At 36.8% G+C, this 20561-nt stretch overlaps 1 protein-coding gene across 1 annotated transcript in view; it reads right to left on the bottom strand.

Annotated features, from left to right (window-relative positions):
* The window catches only part of NEK10 (NIMA-related kinase 10), a 118442-nt gene extending 103369 nt beyond the window's left edge, over positions 1 to 15073 (bottom strand). Inside the window, exons 1-13 of the mRNA XM_010584377.1 lie at positions 15000 to 15073; positions 14613 to 14673; positions 13365 to 13495; positions 12764 to 12862; positions 9897 to 9981; positions 9082 to 9123; positions 6891 to 6969; positions 6474 to 6541; positions 5328 to 5407; positions 4065 to 4151; positions 2424 to 2648; positions 1796 to 1935; positions 113 to 174 (exon numbers count right to left, since the gene is read on the bottom strand). Coding sequence (XP_010582679.1) covers positions 113 to 174; positions 1796 to 1935; positions 2424 to 2648; positions 4065 to 4151; positions 5328 to 5407; positions 6474 to 6541; positions 6891 to 6969; positions 9082 to 9123; positions 9897 to 9981; positions 12764 to 12862; positions 13365 to 13495; positions 14613 to 14673; positions 15000 to 15073 — 1233 coding nt within the window. The remainder of the gene's footprint in view (positions 1 to 112; positions 175 to 1795; positions 1936 to 2423; positions 2649 to 4064; positions 4152 to 5327; positions 5408 to 6473; positions 6542 to 6890; positions 6970 to 9081; positions 9124 to 9896; positions 9982 to 12763; positions 12863 to 13364; positions 13496 to 14612; positions 14674 to 14999) is intronic.
* Between the last annotated feature and the right edge of the window lie 5488 nt (positions 15074 to 20561).

The raw sequence follows: 20561 nt of genomic DNA, 5'->3' as shown, positions 1-20561 counted from the left end.
CAATCCCTTTCAAATGCATTTCATTTGCTAATTAAATGATGGTAACAAATAAGAACAATTAAATCAAATTATAAACTATAATGCCTTACTTTACTGAATAAAGTCTTCCTACCTGTACAACCTGGTAAGCGTTAGTCTCATTGAGCACCAGTTCAGTAACTGCAGCACAACAAGCTAGAATAAAAATTCAGATGTGCTATTTAGGGCCCGATTCATAAAGATAGTCAGATAGCGTGGTGGGTTAACCTTAGCTAAGGGTCAAATGCCCATCCAGCTGCTCATTCACTCCCCCTCCTTAACAGGACAGAGGGAGAAAATAGGATGGAAAAGCTCATATGTCAAGATAAAGACAGGGAAATTGCTAAGCAATTTCCATCGTAGGCAAAACAGACTTGACTTGGGGAAAATTAATTGAATTTATTGCCAGTTAAAACAGATTTTGATAGCAAAATACCAAAGACAAAAAATTAAAACAACACCTTCTCCCCCACCCCGTCCATTTTTCCCTGGATCTGGTGGATGAGGATTACAGTCAGTACATAACAGTTCCACTCTGCTGCTCCTTTCTCCTCACACTTTTCCCCTGCTCCAGCACAGCTCCTCTCCACATGCTGCAGCGTGAATACCTACTCCACCCAGGTCTCGCCCATGGGCTGCAGGGGAATCTCTGCTCTGGTGCCTAAAGCACCTCCTCCCCCTCCTTCTTCTCTGACCTTGGTGTTTGCACTGCTGTTTCTCACGACTTTATTTTTTTTTCCTCTCCTCTTCTGCTCACCCAGTGTTTTTGCCCTTTCTTAACTGTTTTCACAGATGCACCACCAGCTTCGCTGATGGATTTAGCTTTGGCCAGCAGTGGGTCTGCTGTGGAGCCAGCTGGAACCAGCTGTGTCCAGCACTGGGCAATCCCTTACCTCTTCCCACAGAAGTCACCCCTGCAGGCCCACTGCTAACAAAACCTTGCCACCTACACCCAATACACAAGGCTAAAAATATAAACAAGTACTCAGAACTAAAAAAGACCTCTGTAAGTTCAGTGCTTACTTTCTTAAAAGTCCTTAAGGAAGGCAGAAGTAACACAGAAGTATGCCCCACGCTGGCAATACTTTTGGTACTGCAACTTATTTCACATTACCAGCTCTTCAGAGGTAACATTCATGATAAAGCATTCAAAAACACTTAGGTATTATGTTACAGCTTTCAGGAAGATACTGCAAAGACTCATATAATCCTAGTAAAGATATTTTGCATTGTCCCTCTATAGTCACTGGAAAAATACAGGATCCTCCAGAAGGCATTTCAGGATGGATAGTTGATGTGCTATTGAGAAATCTCCTCTAAAAGGGATTCTCTCCATAACTACTAAGGAATTCTCACCCGACTGGTAGTCTTTAAAATATCACTTTGAAAGAGTTCCATCATAATCAATTCATGATTGATCTACTATAGTAAATTTGAATAAAGAGAAAAATATCATCAAATAAAAATAATCCTAGGCTAAAAACAAAATTTTAAAAATATATATAAATATATGAGATGTTTTTACAGGTGGAAGAAATATATATGATTCCCATGTACTTAACACTTTACCCTTTGCTTCTTCCTAAAAAAAAAAAAAAGTGTGCTTTTTGAAAATATGTGCTGGTATTGCATATTTAGAAATAAACACAGCTGACTTGGTGCTCCTAACTCCCTAAAGCAGGTATAGAAGTGTACAATTTCAATTTTGAAATCTTTTGAACCTCTTTGCGCAAGTGTAAGTAAACACATAACAGAGAATTAGGCCTTATAAACCTACCTGCTTGAAGTGAGAAAGTATTTTCTTGTATCTCATCAGGACTCAAATCATCTGACAAATGAAGATGTTGGATTCTCCCTGCTGCGTTCGCACTAGATAAACTTCCAAGTGAAGAGCGATCACAAACAAGATTTCTTTCCCTGGAAAAAAAAAAAAAAAAAAATTCACAGTGTAAAAAAATGGCTTAACATATCTTTGTTAACTATTTCTGAAGTTCTGAAAATTTTTATGTTTTTCAATAAATAAGCTAATATACTTTGAAAAAGTAAAAAAGCCTTTAAACAGAAAATTCCTTTACCACGTTCATCAATTATATTCACAATTCTAGCTCACGAAATAGGTGTCTGATTAATAGGGAATCTAAGTAGACAGCAATGACATTTATAATCTATTCATTATTTAGTTTATACATTGAAAATATGAAAAACACCTTAAGATAACAATTAAATATTCACAGCTGAAAAAAATACTGCTTATTCATTATGGTCTAAATAGCCTTTTAATTTCTGCAGACATCACATACAGCTGAACAAAACAAAGATGCTATTTGATAAAAGAGGACTTGGTCAAATATATCATATGAAACAGTCTCATGTAATTGCCACAATGTTGAGGACTGAAAACCTACCCCTGTAATATATGAAGGAGCTGTTTGATTCCACCCCAAATCCGTATTTCCACACTAGTCTCAGGATCTTCACAAACCTGTACCAGAATCCAAACTATACTCCATAGAAGTTTGATATGATCACAATGGAGTAAACTGAGCAAGACTGGAACTCCTTCATACATTTTTACTTGTTCTTTGACTTGTGACTCTGCACAGAGGAGACGTAGCAACTCTGCTGTGAGCCTAAATAAAATTAGCAAGAAATTTTAACAATAACTCCATCATTACTTTGTATTGTCAGTTAGCAAAGGGAAAAAAAACCACCGCAAATGTTTAAGAACAGAGACCTCCTATAAAAAAAGAAGTTAAAGAAAACTGCTTAAAGTCACTGTAAACTGGTTAAAGTCACTGTTTAAAAAAAAAAAAGAAGAAGGTGGTCCAAATTTTCACAAGGGATGAAACTATATTTACATTGAGTTTGACTGTCAGCATAGGCAGCCAAGCATACACAGCCAGAGCGGAGGTGGCCAGGTGGACTGCAGTCATCCGTGGTACCACCTTCTTGTTAGTGGCATTAGTACTACAAGTGGCACTGACTGCATGAACTTGTAAAGTCCATCTGAGGAATTAGAATAACTCTACAAATAATCATGATTCTTCTCCAGTATGGTTTGAATATTATGTTTAGAAAAGGGATTGGATATATAATTTAAAAGGTTTATACAAAATTTTCATTAACTTCACTCCAGTTAAGGTAGACTTTCCATAGAAAATATGGTTAGGGATTTCCATTTCCACTTGAAGCAAAAAAGCTGCATGTGTGTTTGATGAAAGAGATGAATTCAGATTCATATCCGAATTTAAAATTATTCTTAACTAACACTGAACTTCATCAGCATCCTGTCTACATTCTAATTCCAGTTTTTATAACGAACTTTTGGTTTACATATAATCTAAATAATTTAAAACCCAGAAATTAAATAAAATCTTTTGGTATATTCAATTTCTTTATCTTTAGTCGTATGTAAAATAATTAACATGTGTGAAATAATTAAGCATTAAATTTTAAAAATCTCTTCAGAATTTTAAATGTGATAGGGTAAGTGACATATCACATTTGAGTGTCTTTTGGTTTCTTACTGAAATGCAGATATACTATGCTCAGCTAGCTGTCTTAGCTGAGATGAAAGGACATTTAAAGAACCGAAAGAACCTTTATGATTTTCTGACTGAAGGGATGTGGGGTCTGACCCAGCCTCTGGCATAAACTAGAACAGCTACATGTCTTGCAATTTTCACTAGTTTATACTGGGCATCCCAGTAACTATCAGAGTTCAGCATGCTTTCTGTCTAACCACTCAGGTCTGCCAGGAGCAAAGAGGAGATGCACCAAGAAAAGTGATTGCTATCACTTTATGGTAACATTGCAATTTATCTGCACTGCACCATAGGCCATCAGTGGAGAGAGAGGAGACAGCTTATAACAAAACTACTAGAAAAGATTTTGCTATTTCAATATCTGACTGAAAACACATAGGTGTCAGAACTTTACCTTGAGTATATTAAAGTGACACATTATCTAATTCCTCTAAATAAACATCTCTAAGTGAAAAAGTCAAAATACATTTTAACACGATTAATCTACAAGCAAAGTCTCACCTTTTAGAAAGCAAATCATATTCCTGTAATATCACCAGCAAGGTCTCAACAATGGTGAGTTCACTTATCTTCTCCCTACATTCTGGACTACAAAGTGATTATTCCTGGCATTTATATCAAATTAAATTATATGAAAAAACCATATTGCTCTTTAGCCTCACTCCTTATACATTTGACCAATTATTTTCTTCTCAAGTCTTAAGTAATAATATCATATCGTGCACACAAATATTTAAAGCCACAAAAATATGCTGGGTCAAGAGCGACAGGGCAACAATTTCCAATTTTCCCGTACAAAAAAACTAAATGTGAATGCATAAAAGTAAAGACACAAATGTATTTAATCTGGTTCATACTAGAAATTAAGCAAATGAGGTACATTATTAGAATCAACTACAATTTCCATGAACATTTGTGATATACTCCAAACACTTTCTTGCCCACTCCAAATGTACACAGAATTAAATGTGTAAGAACGTTAAATGGAAGTTGAAAATGTATGTATAACATCATTTAAATTAATATCGATATTAAAAAAAAAAACAACAAACCTGAAATAGAATGAAAGAAGTTTGGGAAAAGAGAAAATCCAGAGAACTCTTACTAAATAAATTTCTACTGATCTCAAGGAATTTTATCTATTGTCTTCAGTTTTGTAATTTTCCTTATAATTTTTCATTTGAAATATAAAATTGTAATACAAGTCTGGAGGTCAGCAGAACAATACTGTAGAAGCAGCAGCTTTTCTTCTATAAAACTATTAAGGATGAAAGATACTGTATCTTCCTTTTCTTTTTTTCCCTCCACACCAGGAAAAAAAGTCTTATCTTTATTTAAAACAGTCATTAGTGAAGAGAGGATACATATACACGGATTTGAGCATATGCATGCATTATTTACTACACTGAACAATATTCTGCTGGTTATTGTGAGGCACTGTTATATTAAGCTCAGCACAAAAGCTTTTTATATGCAGGAAGTCAGTAAGCATTCCAGAATCCTGCACAGGGATTGCAAAGAGAAACCTCTGACTCCAGTCTTGCAAAGTTCTCCACATGAGCAAGAAATCTGTTGCAAGGACTAAAGTTTCTACTTAGTTTCTACTGCTTCAATATAAAATTAAGCACACTTCGCTGACCTCCACAGAAAAAGGCCTCATTTTGGAAAAAAAAGAAGTCTTCCTCATAAACAGCAGTTTTAATATTGTCTCGAGATAACATTAAAATGTTTATTGTGAACTACAGCACATTAAGCTGAACTTACCTTTCTGCTAGGCTAGTCAGAGCAAGGAGGGCACCCAAAAGCACACTGCTGTCTCTGGCAGATAACAAATTTACTAGGGTCTGGAAAATGAAACATGAAACAAGATAAAAAATATAAATTATATTATTTTCTTTTATGACTCAAACACATATAGAGTTATTTATTGAGAAGTCAAAATTAAGAAACCAAATCCTTAAACAATACACTAAAAGTCTTAACTACATTTAAAGAACACTTAAATATACACTTAAAGTCTTAGAATACACCCAGGCTTAGGACAAGCAAGGATGTTTCTTCTCAAACTGCAATTAGCATCTCTCTTAACTGCTAAAGCATCTGTCCAACTTAATATACCACTGTAAAAAATCTGTTCCTGTATAAAACACTTCAGAACTCTAAATCAAGGCCTCCTGAAGCAGCAAGTTAACTTTAAGTTTATATTTAAACAATGCAGTATGTAATTTCAGGCCCTGCATATATTCTGTTAAAGATTTATACCAAAGTAAACTTCATAGTGGTCTAGATTGTCTAAAATTATGTTGTCTGATACTTTCTGATCACAATTGCCAACGTTTTACTGCAGCATAATAGAATCATGAAGCACTAGTTATACTGATCTTGATTTCTACTGTTTCTCAGTTTGGCCACAAATCAGAAGTGGTTAAGTATAGATCCCTGGACTGACGCTAGAGCATTAGCAAGCAATGCCTAGGTCGTCACTTTCTAGGTTGACACTGTTCCATTTAGACACAGAATACGTTATAAGTGAAAAATCATAGTACAAATTTTTATAAAAAATACATTTATATTAAAAAATTATATAAAACAAATTATATCATAGTAACATATATCTCAGGACAGTGTAAACATGAGCACTAATTTTTATATGAATAAGTATAGTCCAAACATTTAAGACCTATTTATCTCAAACAACTACTAACTATGCATCAGGCCAATTAACTTACATAAAAGAAATAATTTTTGTAATACTACTAATACATCTGCAAAACACAGAAATGAGAATATCTTACTTTACAAGCTTGACAAGGTAAGGAATTTACTCCCACCTAGATCAAATCTGAAAAGCGCAAGTCATTCAGTTAAGTAGCTAATTGGTTATAATTAGCAATTTTATAAAGCACTTACTTTATGTGCTCCACTTGCTATAACCCATTCTCTTTGATCCTTAACAGCAGCAAGCTTCTGGAAAATATCTATGGAACAAAAAGTCACATAAATTGAAGCTTTATCGCTTAGTATTTTTAATTTTACTAATCAGATAATAATGCAAAACACTGGATAAGTTCTTTGAACCATGACTAGCTCATTTTACTCTGTTATTTCAGTGCATAGAGGTATTGATTTGTTAAGGAAATATTACTTCTGTACAAAAACAAGATGTGCTTTTTCACAGCAATTTCAGTTTTTACTTGTGTGATGATGCCTACAATGAATCTAGTAATATCTTACTTAATGACCATCTCAAGTATTTTAAGCATTTTAAGCCTCACACAAAAAGTTGTAAGTGCTCTTATAATTTATGTTACCAACTATAATACTTACATGTCATGTTGACCAACTTGTCTACATTATGCTGCCTTTCTCCATAATCAAGATAGCCATTTGCTACTGTTTCCATATACTACAATTAGGGGGAAAAAAATAAAGGATACCATTAAAAAGAAAGTTTTAAGAATTCATAAACCTAGAATGTTATGCACAGAAATAGCCTGTAGGTGGTGCATGTGTTTCACGAAAAAGGTAAGCCTGCAACATCCCGCAGTTTTGCTGTAAAACCTGCCAGGGAACAGAAGAGATCTTTGAAGTGGAAGAATTCAAAAAGCAAGTGTAAAACTTGGCAAGAGGAAAACCTACTGAAGACTATCAAATACAATGACCCTACTTCTAGGGCCAAAATTCCCTTCTTTGCAAGTTGCTAGAGGTTGATAAGACTTTTGGGGGGAATTATCATTTCATGTTTCCGCTCTCAAAACTTTTACCTCAGCATCTACTACTGGCCACTGTTGGGAACAGCCATACAGATGATGGGCTCAGACTCTACAAAACCTACACAACTGCAGGGAGGAGGGGGGTGTTTCTTTTTTTTTTTGGACATAGCCAGCTGGTGGGAAATGGTGGTCAATCTTTTTTAATAACCCTAATAACTTCCTGGCCAAACATATTTTTCCAGAAAATTAGGATTATCACAAGGATGTAATGTTTGTTGGTACACAAAATCATGATATGATTCTCGGCATCACTTATATATTGGTCTTACAGATGGCTGCACTTTGATATTTCCAGAATACTGTATACAGAAACTACAGCAGGTTCAAGCATATGGTACAAGAAAGGCTAGAACTACAGTAGCAGCACATAATTTAGAAAGAAAACTCACATGAGGAGGACACTACTATGCAAACTAATATTGGTAATAATAATTTTATTAGTTTTTTCTACTATAACAGCCCAAAACACTTTAAAATCAGAACAGTTTTTTATCTGAAACTGCCCCCCAAAATAAAAAACGTTTTTAATGCTGTATAAAACAGTCTCATGGAGGATTTCAGACTTGTGATTTGGCAAGATTTGGATGCACAATTTTCACCTTGAAATTACTGCCACCCTCCAAATTTCTGAGGGATTTTTGATAGCCTCAGCTATAACTTTTTTCAAACTGCATTTCAGAGTGCTGGAAACCCTTTAACACTTGATTTTATCTCACTGCAAAGGACACAAAAGATTAAGTCCCCAGAAATCATAAAAATTGTATCTCATGACTTTTAAAATTCTCTGTGCCAGCAACACATGCATAGTAAAAATGATTATCAATTGTACAATTTGGATTCCTGCCACTGAGGACTCCACTTGCAGATGTTGCCAATGTCTCAGTAAGCCATTGCACTTTGTGCTGTGCAAGCTCCTCAAAAAGTATGGCTAAGCATTAGTGACATGCGACACTGGAAAACAGCAAGCAGTTCCTGTGGGAACCATATCCATTAGAAACTAATAATCTTGAACTCCTGCAACTTTAGGGACGTTTCAAACAGGTGATTGTCCTACCAAAGGGCTCAGAGCACACTATTGGCTCTTTGAAATACAGCTGGCTCCATAAATATTAATGAATGATGACTGCATTCTAGAAAGATACATTTGTTACAAAAATTCTGGTTTTTTTCTAGAAAGAAAACTCTCAACAATTTCACAGGTATTCAAGATATGTCATATCTCACTGCTAAATTGGCACTGATGAACAAGTATTAAAAACACAGGAGTAAAGCAGTATTAACACAGCAATAACAATACAGCAGTGACTTACCAATAATGTTTTGTAATGCAAAAGTACTGTAGTCCCCAAATCTAAACCTGTTCAACATTCTATCGCTATGCTTTTACCTTTGAAAAGTCATTTGCTACTGTTCAAGGTGACTTTACTCATCTTCTTTCAAAGGTCTACAGTTTCTTTTGACTGAACCAATTGTGCTGACTTTTCTACTCCTTCTCCCACTTCAGGAGGCATTTGTGAAGCCTCCTAACTAAAAGTCCTGGGTTAATGCTGCTAGATTATAAGGACAGTTGCCTTGTATACTAGTGAAAAAAACCACACCAACTGCTTATGTGCAAACAGAGGAATAGACTTGCTTCTTTCCATAAACCAAGAACATACGCACACTGCTTTTTGTAGTGTATTTCATTCTAATCATAATAAACTGACATGCAACATAGTGGACAAAGGTACTATGAGGAATTCTACCTGAGCTAGATTTTCAATCCCACCCAAGCTGTGGAGCATTTCCTAAAAGAAAATAAAAAATTTTTAAAAATTTGTGTCAAAATACAGAAAACACAAGAATGAGAGAACACTAGAATATAAATGCTCTGTTTGTTATGAATATTGAAAAACCTTAACTCCAGTGGTTGAAGTCAATGGATTCTGGAGATGCTTAGCACCTTCAGAGTTCAGAATTACTTATAATAAGTAGATAAATAAAAACACAGAAGTGAAATTTTAAAGGTTCTAAAACTGGAAAAACAGTATAAGCTTTGGAACACAGAGAAAAGAAATACACAAAAACTAATATCTTAACAAATGTCTGAGGCTTAGTCCTATGAATACAACTGTAATAGCCAGAATAAAATTAAAAGCTAGTTGTTTGTAGTTGAGAGCATTAGGCTGCTAGGAGGAATAGGCAGCTTTCAGTTTTCTTCACTTATTACATTATGGGAATTTTACATATCTATATGGTAAAGTCAAGTATGGAGTCTAGGGCTCAGAGCAATGACCAAGCCATCTGTTACGAGATTTACAGGTTCTTTGTTAGGGTTAGCAACAACAGATGCTACATAAATATCAGAAATTGAGCAAGTTGTGCAGTAACAGTGCAAATTCACTCTTGGAATCTGTTTGCATGTCCCATCTTCATATATAGAAATTTAGGTACCTACATATAATAAGTACGCATCCATAAGAATGCATGTTTTTATACACATGCACCAACACAACTCATATTCATGATGCTTATATGCATCCTCCTACCTAAGCAAGAAACAGTATTTTGACATACTGACCTGATAGCATGGATCCCTTATTAATAATCTCAGGCAGATTAATACTCTAAGAAAATGGATGGGCGGAGCTTGATTAGCCCACTCTCTGTAAAAGAAATACGCATAAAAACATAAATCTAATACAATTTTAAAAGTGTTAAAACACTTAAATAAAACACTTTGATTCGGGAATCAATCAACTAGAAGATTAGTGACCTACAACAGCTGTACAACAGACTAAACTACAGAACTTTTAATACCATTTATATTCAAGCATAGTAACAGCATTAAATAAATTTATTTCATTATATGAACATTGCCAGCCATCACTCATTACCATTGAACTGATGCAGGAAAGTGCATGCTTATCTCTAAGGACAAACTGATCATGCTTTGATATAAACTTACTTTAAGTGTTTGGATCAAGGTCCAAAAGGGCAAAATCACTGAGAAACCACTTACCAAATTTTGGTGAACAAAATACACTTGTGTAAAAATATGGGTGTTACAGAAGTAAAAATAGCTAGATTTGAAATAATTTTTTGAATTATCATAATCTATCCTGGGTTTTAAAAACTCTAATACTATTAGTCCTTGGAATAATTTGTTATTTAGTTTAAATGTTCTTGATATAGGATTATACTTCCAAATAGAACTTCCTCTTTTATATTTCTCCATATAATTCCCCAGCACAAGACTTGGCAGAAACACAACTCAGATTTGCACAAAGCATCCAGGGGCAGTAATCCTGCATAAAATACCAGTACCGGAATCGCTATTTCCATTATCTGTTGAAGGTATATATACACATTTTCCTATTTAAAATAAATGTAAAATTTTACATCATTGCAGTGGGTTTTTTTGGTTTTGTTTTAACTGAGAGGACAGAATCTGTAGTATGTGGGCAAATTTCCGAGGAATGGAAGAAGTCTACAGGACTTGGCAGTTGTCTTCCCTTTTTATCATTTGCAGTTGGGAATGATGCCCATAGCTAAAAATATTTTTATAAAAATAAATATTTTACAAATAGATACTAACAAAATCTCAGCCCTTCTATGTCAATATTTTGCCCAAAGTAATATTTTTCATTATGATTCCATAATTGGCCACTTCAGAACAGCACAAAACTTTCATGGAAAGAAAACAGCAACCATCTACCTGTAGGCAACATTTATAGGTCAGATTTTAATGTGGCCTGACGACCATTACCACGGTGGTTCTACAAAGGCCTTCTTTCAACAAGCTTTGACTCTTGACAGAAGTCAGTTGCTTAACGGAGCAATGCATCTGTCACATTTCCAAGCAGGGACAGTAATTCTCTGAGCCTGGTTAAGAGCCTCTTCTACTACAGTTACATTTAAAATACACATTACTAGATACCCTAGCATATATCCAGCATATGCCAGCAGGATTTTTTCTGCCTGCTTCGTTATACTCCTTATCCAAACTACTTACGCTAACCTGATCACAGCTTTCTTGTCAACAAAACTACCTCCAACCAGGACTTCTGCTGACACAGTGATGCCAATAAGTGGGTGTGATTTTTTCTTGCACCCCAACCAACACAGTTATGCCAGCAAAAGTACATAATGCAAACCAAGGTGAGAGTTTCTAAGGCTCTGATACAATGCAATGGCACTAGTTCCAAAGAGAGAACATCATCACAGCCATAGCAAAATATTTACAAAGGGCAACTAAATCACCTTTGTAACTGCACTTACCTTATGGGTTCTACATACCTACTAATATGTGATTTCATTAACCTTACCTGGGTGCTTTCATTTTTAATACAAGAGGCTGGTTTTGCTATATCATCAACAACAACAAATACCAAAGAAAACAAAAAACAGAATATTAGCTAGGTATGCCACAATATATAAACAGAACTTGGAAAGACACAATGTAAGTTATTCTTAGATTTTTGGCAAATGAAGCTGGGCCACTGACATCCCACTAGTGGATACTGAGATAATAAAGTTCACTTGCAAAAAAGAGGTACCAGGTTTACAAATCACTTAAATGATCTGTCTTAAACTCACTGCTATTTAGATAATAAAAAATGAGATCCCTACTTCCCTAGTTAGTTCTGAAAAAGGGTCTAAGCAAACCATGTGATTTTTAGGTTCTTCTGTAAATTCTAGCAGTTACACATTAACACCTTTAAATCCTCTAGGATTCCTTCTTTAAGCTTCTGTACCACTTAAGATTTTTTTAGAGAATGGACTTGGGCTTTAAAAAGGAAAAATACAACACACTGCAGTGGTGTATAGTAGAAGAAATCCTGAAAAACACATTCTTTTTGTCAGAAAATATCTTTCTCTGCCCCCACTATTTTTTTTTAAGTCTTACACTTCTTCCTCACTCAGATAAGAGTAGCATAAGAAAGGGTTTTCCCTTTCTAATCCTGTTATACACAAGAATGCAAATAAATATGAACAGTAGCATAAACTCATCTGAATTTTATGAAAGCCACTGACCTTTCCATATATAGGCAGCCGTCCATAAAATACAAATAGAATCAGTAAAATAAAAATTAAATTAGAAAAGCAAACCATAGATTACAGATACCAGACATGGATAAATGATCAAGGAAACATAGTGGCTGTTAGAATTTTGGTCATCCAAGTTTTGTCATATACCCCGTCCTCCTTTCTTCAGTCCTACTAACCCAAGCATTCGGTCTTCAAAACCAATACAGAAGTGATTGTTTAAAACAGAGATTATGCAGAGATGTGAAGCTGGCAGTTTCCACACAGAGGTCTATGGTTGAAACATATATGCCGTATATATTGTTGAAACAATATTAAATATTACCCATGCATCTTGGTTCTTTGCTTAAGGCAAGAGTGACCCTCCTTCTTGGATACGAATATATTCAATATACTGACCTGCAGGTAAGTCTGTTCTTAACTAAAGCTGTAAAGATCTCTTGAAACAGCTTATGTTTAGGATGTTTGCTGAAATTTCTCTCATTCTTGTAGGTCACACTAATGAGGGAGGAAAAAAAAAAAGAAAAATGCTGAATTGCTCATTATCTTGCTTGCCAAAAGTTAACATCAGCAAGAAAAATTAAGAAACATCATAGCAGCAGTTACTATGGAATAATAAAATTTCAGCTTTCCAGACATTAACAGTATGGAAGAACAGTCCGTCTCATGCATAATTTGGGACTATTATAATGATATAATATAAGCTTTCCAAATAAAGAAACCATTACTTTGTTTAAATTTACTGTATTAGCTCTCAACAGTACACTCTGGTGAGTGGGAGCATGTGTCTGAAACTTAAAAGGGCAGGAACATTCACAGTTAGGTTTAGAAAGTTAAAAATATATAATTCATATCTCAAATAGTGGGTTAACATGAAAGTACAAGTAACAGACATAAGCACAAATATAAATGCCTTCAACACCTCAACAAGCTGTAGATACATAAAGAGGTTCAGAGATACAACATAGTGTCGTCATAGTAGCTTTTTTTTTTTTTTTACCTAAAGTTTTCAAGCTCAACAGCTTCTGTTGATTCTTGCCATTGACCATGGGGTTTTTGTTCATTGCTTTTGACATTTTGCCAAGCTTTTGTCACACTGGTTTGACCACTTTCAAAATGTATAGCTGGAAGCTAAGGAGGAAAGGGATAGTATTCATGAGGCAAACACTGCATTTTAAGTTTTATAAGAATGTTATCAAGCAAAAGTATCTTTTCTCAAGTTCTGACTTGAACTTTGGACCTTTAACTTGCCATTATAAAACACACACACACCCTCTACGCAAAACAAAACTGACATGGTAGAAAACTGATGCAAAGCAAGGCTGTAAAATATGTGAAGAAGAGTGTCTTTTAAAATTTATAATAGTAAAGGTCAACAGAACCTGCACTCTCATTATCTCTGCTCCTTATCTGTCCCACTTCTACAACTGCACAGCCTTCATATTCTTTTCAGGTTGTAGAACTTGGATCTTTCAGCTTTCTGCTCAGAAGCAATTCCATGCCTCTATCCAGGAAGGGAGTGCATAACTCCTATCTCATATGGATGAATCCCTAAGTCATTTTGTCATATCTTTTTACAGAATAGAAAGGGAGAAAATGTTCTGGCATTCCAAGGACTCAGACCCATCATCACATGTTGGTTTTCTTTGCTTCAAATGGCAAATAAAAGCTTCACTAAGCGAGCTGAGGTGAAGGAGATTTTACTGTGTCCTCTAAGTTTCATGCATTGATATTTATGCCCTGAAGATTTTTAGCTGAAGTGTTATTCTCCAAAGACAAATTGTTTATGGGTAAAACACTGATCTTATTTTATATTCTTTACCACTCTTCATCATATTGTAACTAATACATCTCTAAGCCTACCGTCCCATGACACTGTGGAAGGGCACAGAAGAAAACAGATCTGTTGGGCTACTTAACTATATGCAAAAATAGCTGGATAAAATGTGCTCAAGATACAAAACAAAGCATTTTTTTCCTGTTAAAATAAAAATTATGGCACAGTAGGATGGGAAGTGGGTCAGTTTCATTCTTTCACTCTTTCTAAATGGGATTTGTCCCATGGAAAAGCTCTAATGTTGCCAAAAGGGAAAAAAAAAAAAAAAAAGACATCCTCTACACAAGATTTTGCTTGTGTGTTTAATCATAATGGAACACAATATCCTAAGCATCTGCCACAAACCATAATCTCCATTACCTAGAATTATATAATTCTATAGCATGTTTAATAATAGTTATTGAAAAATACCTGTTGGTTCCTTGACTGAACATTTAAGAGAGACTGAAGTCTTTTAAGATCAGAATAATCCCTAGGATAAAACACAATAGCATAAATATATGTGTTAATAGTTATATAAAAGTACTTCTGTCAGAGTAAAGAAGGTCAACAAGCAACAATGCTAACGACAGAAAATAAAGTTTTCTAGTGTTGCCTAGTGTCCCCATTTTGCATACAGAAGAATTTATAGCTTCTCCAGAATGCCTCAGATCAACAAAGGTGTAAATAAACTTTGTGACCAGAGTAACAGTTGTCATGTTTATACTGCATTTCAAATTAAAGCATTCTGCTTTGGCAGCTAGTGCAAATTCCACATGGGTCCTGCTGAAGTTCAAAGAAAGACGTCAGATACTATACCTCATAGAGATCCCATGAGGTTTTTTGTCTGTTGCTCTTTCTGTGCTCTTCAACTTTTTGTCCTGACCAGGCATTGTGTATCACTATTATCATCACATGGCTAAAAACTCATTTCCTTAAAAATAAAGTAGAAAGATAGAATTTTATCACTGAAGCAAAAGCAACACATATTTACTTACAGAACCAACTGATATAACTTTAAGAAAAAAAAAAAAAAAAACCAACTTTACCATTTTCTCAACATGAACCCTTGGGCATTATATGAGATTATCCTTTAGAATTCCAGATATGAACAAGAAAGTAATTAACCTAACATACAGCAACCTTGGTTTCCCAACACATGGGTAGATAATACTGGCTGTCTTGCTATTGCACATATTTTTGATTAGGATTTTTCCTCTTCTTGCATCTTATTACCATTATTTCTCACTGTGGATTGGCTATTTACATTACAGCAGTGCTTACAGGCTGACGTCAAGGTTGAATCATACAAGCTGCTGTCCAGACAACAAAGAATATAATAGCTTTACCATCTAAATAAACAAGACAGATGAAGGGTAAAAAAAGGAGGTATCTGACAAATAAATGAGATGCATACATCATGTGGTCTACCAAACAACCACAGAAATTTTCAGTAGTTTGGAATCTTGATCTTCTGAATTTCAACTGAATGCCTTACACCAATAGTACCCAGCTTTTCTTGCAGTGGGACACACAGCTTATTTCCACAGATGAGCAGAGCTGTATGGCCTGGCCTTATTAGGGCCATTACCGCATATTAGATCCACTGCAGACAAACATTCAGTCTGTAGGTCTGACTTCCCACAAAAGCCCACAGTTTGTTGCTTGCATAATATCCATTTGTTCACTGAAAATCTTATAAAGCCCTAGAAAGAGACAGAAAGACATAGAAAGAGGATAGTCAACAGGAATCTCTTGCTGCCACAAAAGCAACTATATTGATGCAGATCCTGCTCTGAGTGAAAAAATGATGGTCAGGAGCAGGCTGGGGCTGAAAAATTATCCCAGAGAACTGCATACAGCTGCAGCATATTGGTAGAGCACCTCCAATTTAAAAAACAAGGATATACCACCACTGTCTAATCCTTTCAACCCATTTTACTATTCACTAAACATGGACTGTTTGGATGTTCCCCTTGGTGTCTCTTGAATAGGATCTTCCATATGAAATATGATAGCCTCCTTTTCTCTTTGTGCAGTGTAGAACTCCTCTGCTGTTGATTTTTAGTCCTCTTACTCATAGAGGCAAAGAAGAAAACCTGGCGGGAATCAAAAGCATTGCAAACTACCAGAAGTTGCTGCTTCCCAACTGAAAATCAGAGTTATTTTCCCAATTACACATACTCGCATCAGAAACGGAACTACCCAAAATGCAGCTGTTGACACTATGAACTCATGCTTTGTATTAACTCACTCTGGTAAGTGGCCTGTTAGCCCAGTTCATCCATTTCTGTTCTTTTGAACAAGCCTTTTATCCTTCCACCAGTTCTCCCACAGAGAATGATTGATCTGGATCCCCAAGAAATTCCTCCTCTCTCCTCCACACATCCACTCAGCATGGTTATTAGAAAAGACCTCAGAATACTTCTGTTGTACCAGTTACCACCAGGGAATGAATATAAACAGGATCTGTTCTACCAGTCAGCAGACAAAATTCCTGAATTCAGATTAAACAAAATGAAGTTAGTTCAATTAATTTATTTCTTTTGCTTCAAAAGCAGTAAAGGTTAAGAGAAGGCATGTACATTGCTAAGCATGTTTAAGAATCCTCATGAGTAAGAATTTCCTTGTATTGTTTTAGTGATATTATTTTGTATCTTCTCCCCAATAGCCCAATCCATCAGGCATGTTACTGAGGTATGACACGATGCAATCATCACCTCACATTTGCACAGTAAGAAATACTGTGAAACTCACAAATTATTAACTTGCTCATGAGTATGTGCATAGAAAGAACAGATTTCAACCAATTAAAGAATTGCCAAACAAAACCACACACAAAACAACTTGTCCATGCGTAAATACAGTTAAATCTTAAAATTTTCAGCATCCCATTTAAAAAAAGTAATCCTTGGGTTAAACCTCTAAACCATAAACAACAGGATTCCCAGTATGGCTAGGATTTCATCCAAAATTCTTAGGTCTTTGTGATTATTTACAAAATCTTACAACTGTAGACCAACCTTGCTTTAGGGCTGCCAGTCCAATGCTTTTGCTGTTTGCAGTACCTTAGTAAAGATGAAACAGAGTAACTGCTCACTAATATTTTAAAGGTTCATTGCCATTACAGATCCAAATGCCCCTGTATAGAACTGAACCTGACAAACATCAAGCCAAATTCCCTTCACTGCTTTCTGAGAATGAAGGGATGCAGCTCACCCAACGATGCAGCCCTCGCCCAGCTCTGAGGACTTGTCCTAAGGTTACCTCTCTACTTCCTAGAGGCCACTAAGCCAGCACAAGTCAGCAAGCACTTCCAACAAAAAGAGGCCAGCTCTGGCCAGACATTGACCCTGCACGACTTCTTTGGTCTGTCAGCACAGCACCGCCGTAGGTGCACAGCTCACTGGACTGGGAAACCTGATTCAGGTTACAAACAATCTCTCCTACTTTAACCCTGATTTCCTCCCCATCCTACCGGAGGGGCGCGGGAGGAGTGAGCGAGCGGCTGCCTGGTGCTTTGTTACCGGCTAGGCTGAAACCGCGACACCTTGTGCCTGTCCCCAAGTACTTCTGCTGTACAAGGGCCGGGACAATATGCAGAAAGGAGCATTTATCCATGCAGCTTACAGCGTTGTACACTTCAGCTTTACTACAGAGATAAACCAATTAATTAACAGTGAAAATGGTGCATCATTTCTCCTTCCCTTTCCCTTCCCAACCTCAGCCACTCACCTCCACTTCTTCAGCAGATCTGACCCAAACCTGAGCCAGAGAGCTAAACAGGCAGAAAACAATATGCCTCGCTCTGTGTAGTTCGTTTTCTACCAATTTAGCTCACTGTTACAGTGGCCTGATGAGAATTTCTGCTGACAAGGCAGGGTGCAGGAATACACAGCTGTAAATAGAGGGAGAAGAGCAGAACACCCTTTCATCAGTAGCCAGTCATTAAATCAGGTAGGTGTATTAGCACCACACCCTGAGTGAGGGGTAGACAAAAGGAAACAACCCTGTTTTCCTTGTATCAGCCATAAACCTGAGAGAAAACAGACATGAAATATTTCCTTACTTATTCTCACAGTTACTTGACTTTCCCGAAATCACTGAGCAAGTTCCCACCCCTGTGTTCCTTCTTTACTTGTGCCAGCACAAATTTCCATGGAACCAGGCTATTAACTATCCTCATAACTATCCCCCAGCTATTAAGCCAGCCATGAGTAATGTATAAGAAACAAACCAAACAACACTCACATTTCACTTAGGTTGTGCCAGAAAAAGATTGAGATCAGACAACTCCTTAAAAGAACAGGAACACATTAAAAGGAAAATGTCTTCACAGCATACAGTCTTATTCAATTCCATTTAAAACAATGAAATGAGAGCAGTATTAACTAATTCATTTTAACTGGGGATAATTACATTTAATTAGTTATGTTAATTCAATTACACAGGAAGAGAGATGCATTCTGATAGTGCTGGTATGCAGGATAGGACAAGAAATGCTCCAAGAACCCTGTCAGGAGTGAAAGAATTCACATGATGAGAAATGGGCGACAAAGGAATTACCACCCCAGACTTGATCTGTGGCCCAGTCTAGTTATCTGTCTCAGATGACACAAGCACATAAAGCTTCAGAAAGTGAAAACAAACCCCAAAATATACAGCAACACAAAGACATGCTGGAGGATAAATCTACTACCACAAACTACAGTGTAATGGTTAGAAACTCTCTTAAACAAGATGTCTTACATTCTTTATAAACTTTATTAGCAATAACTACTGGATATGGATCGTTTGTAAGCCAGCTAGTTGCCTGATTTACCCTTGAATTACTTTCTTAATCACTCCAGTGGCTGAGTTCCAGTATTTAATTACATGCAGAAGGTTAACTGGCTTCAGGTGGATAAAGAAGCAGTAGATATATCTTGGCTTTAGTAAGATTTTTGATGCTATTGCTAGACTGGAATGTATCTAATGCTGTAAGCTTGGTGTGAGGTCAGGTGAAAATTCATTCCTTAAAAGAGCAATTATCAATATATTAGTCAAAATAGAAATGCATTTCAAATATGGTCAAAATGATGGCAAAGGAAGCATCAAAGATGATGAAAAGTTCCCAAAAGGTACTTTTCCTCCTCCAGTCTGATGAAACCAAAGAGAACCCTGGACCACTTTCCCTCTCGTTCTCAGAGAGCACGGCAGTCAGAAGGATGGGTCACCACTGGTGACAACCCATGTCTAGGAAATTCTACTGCTGAACCCATACAGACAATGTTTGAAGAATATTTCTCACACATTTTATTGACTGAATCGATATGGAAATCTGCATGTTTGCTACACACGAAAACTTGCACACGCATATATTTACCTCAAATTTTATTTTGTTTAATAACTTGAGGGTTCTCTAAAGATTAACTAGGATCCAATATAAGGTTCCTGTTTTCCTAACAAATCAAAATATTCAAGCCACTGCTGCATTTTGGGGTGGTTTTTTTTTTGTTTTCCCTCTGCACCACCTCAGTTCCAGTAGAGCCATAAAAGGCCAGGCCTATTCTCAGATTCCTGGACCCATGCAATGCAAGTCTCTGGGCCGATTTCCAGACCATAACTTTTATCTGTAGAGCCTGCCTGAATCCATGCCATTAACCTGCAGTTCACAGATGTAGGAAAAAAAGAGGATTTCTGAGGTCTAGTGACCAGCTTGTATCAATTCAGGAGTAAGACACAGCTCTGTGAATTTCACCCTCTCTGCCACTGCCACCAGGTAGACCTTTCTAGGCAATTGTACCACTATGACTTAGAGCCTCTGGGAATCATGAGAGATTGTTTAATGCCTTCTGAAGGCTCAGAGCTGGTACAGGTGCGGGGCTGGGGAAGACGAGTGGGGACAAAGTAACCCTTATTTTAGAGGTATTACTCCTAGTTTGTTAGGCGAGATTGAGGGCTAAGGCGCACTCTCAAGTTGGCGGGTGGCGTGCCGCACGAACTGGGCTTCATTTAGAAGCACACAGATCGATGCCCTGGAGTTTCCACACTGCATTCACGACTAAGCAGCAGGCCTGCCTCGGTGCTTGATTTTTTTTTTTTAAGCGTTTGCACCAAGAGATGCACGTTTACATACGTTCCTAAATGCTAACGTTACCTTTGGGCTTTTTCAACGTCAGCTTTGAAACCTTTACCTCTCCACGACTTAATTACACCACGGCTGGACTATGCGATCAACCGGCAACTCCGTGACAAAACCGTGACGCCACGAGAAGGCAGCAGCCTCGCGTTGTTGCCTCCCTCGCTCCCCGGCCCCCGCCGCCCCGCGGTGATCCGCCACGGCGGGCAGCGGGGCGCTGCGAGCCCTTCCCAGAGGCCGGCCTCGGGGCGCGGGCCAAC

This window comes from Haliaeetus leucocephalus, unplaced genomic scaffold (assembly GCF_000737465.1).
Source record: "Haliaeetus leucocephalus isolate CR32 unplaced genomic scaffold, Haliaeetus_leucocephalus-4.0 Scaffold973, whole genome shotgun sequence".
Lineage (NCBI taxonomy): Eukaryota > Metazoa > Chordata > Aves > Accipitriformes > Accipitridae > Haliaeetus > Haliaeetus leucocephalus.
Note: the sequence above shows the minus strand (reverse complement) of the source record. Positions and strands in the feature narration are given on the sequence as shown.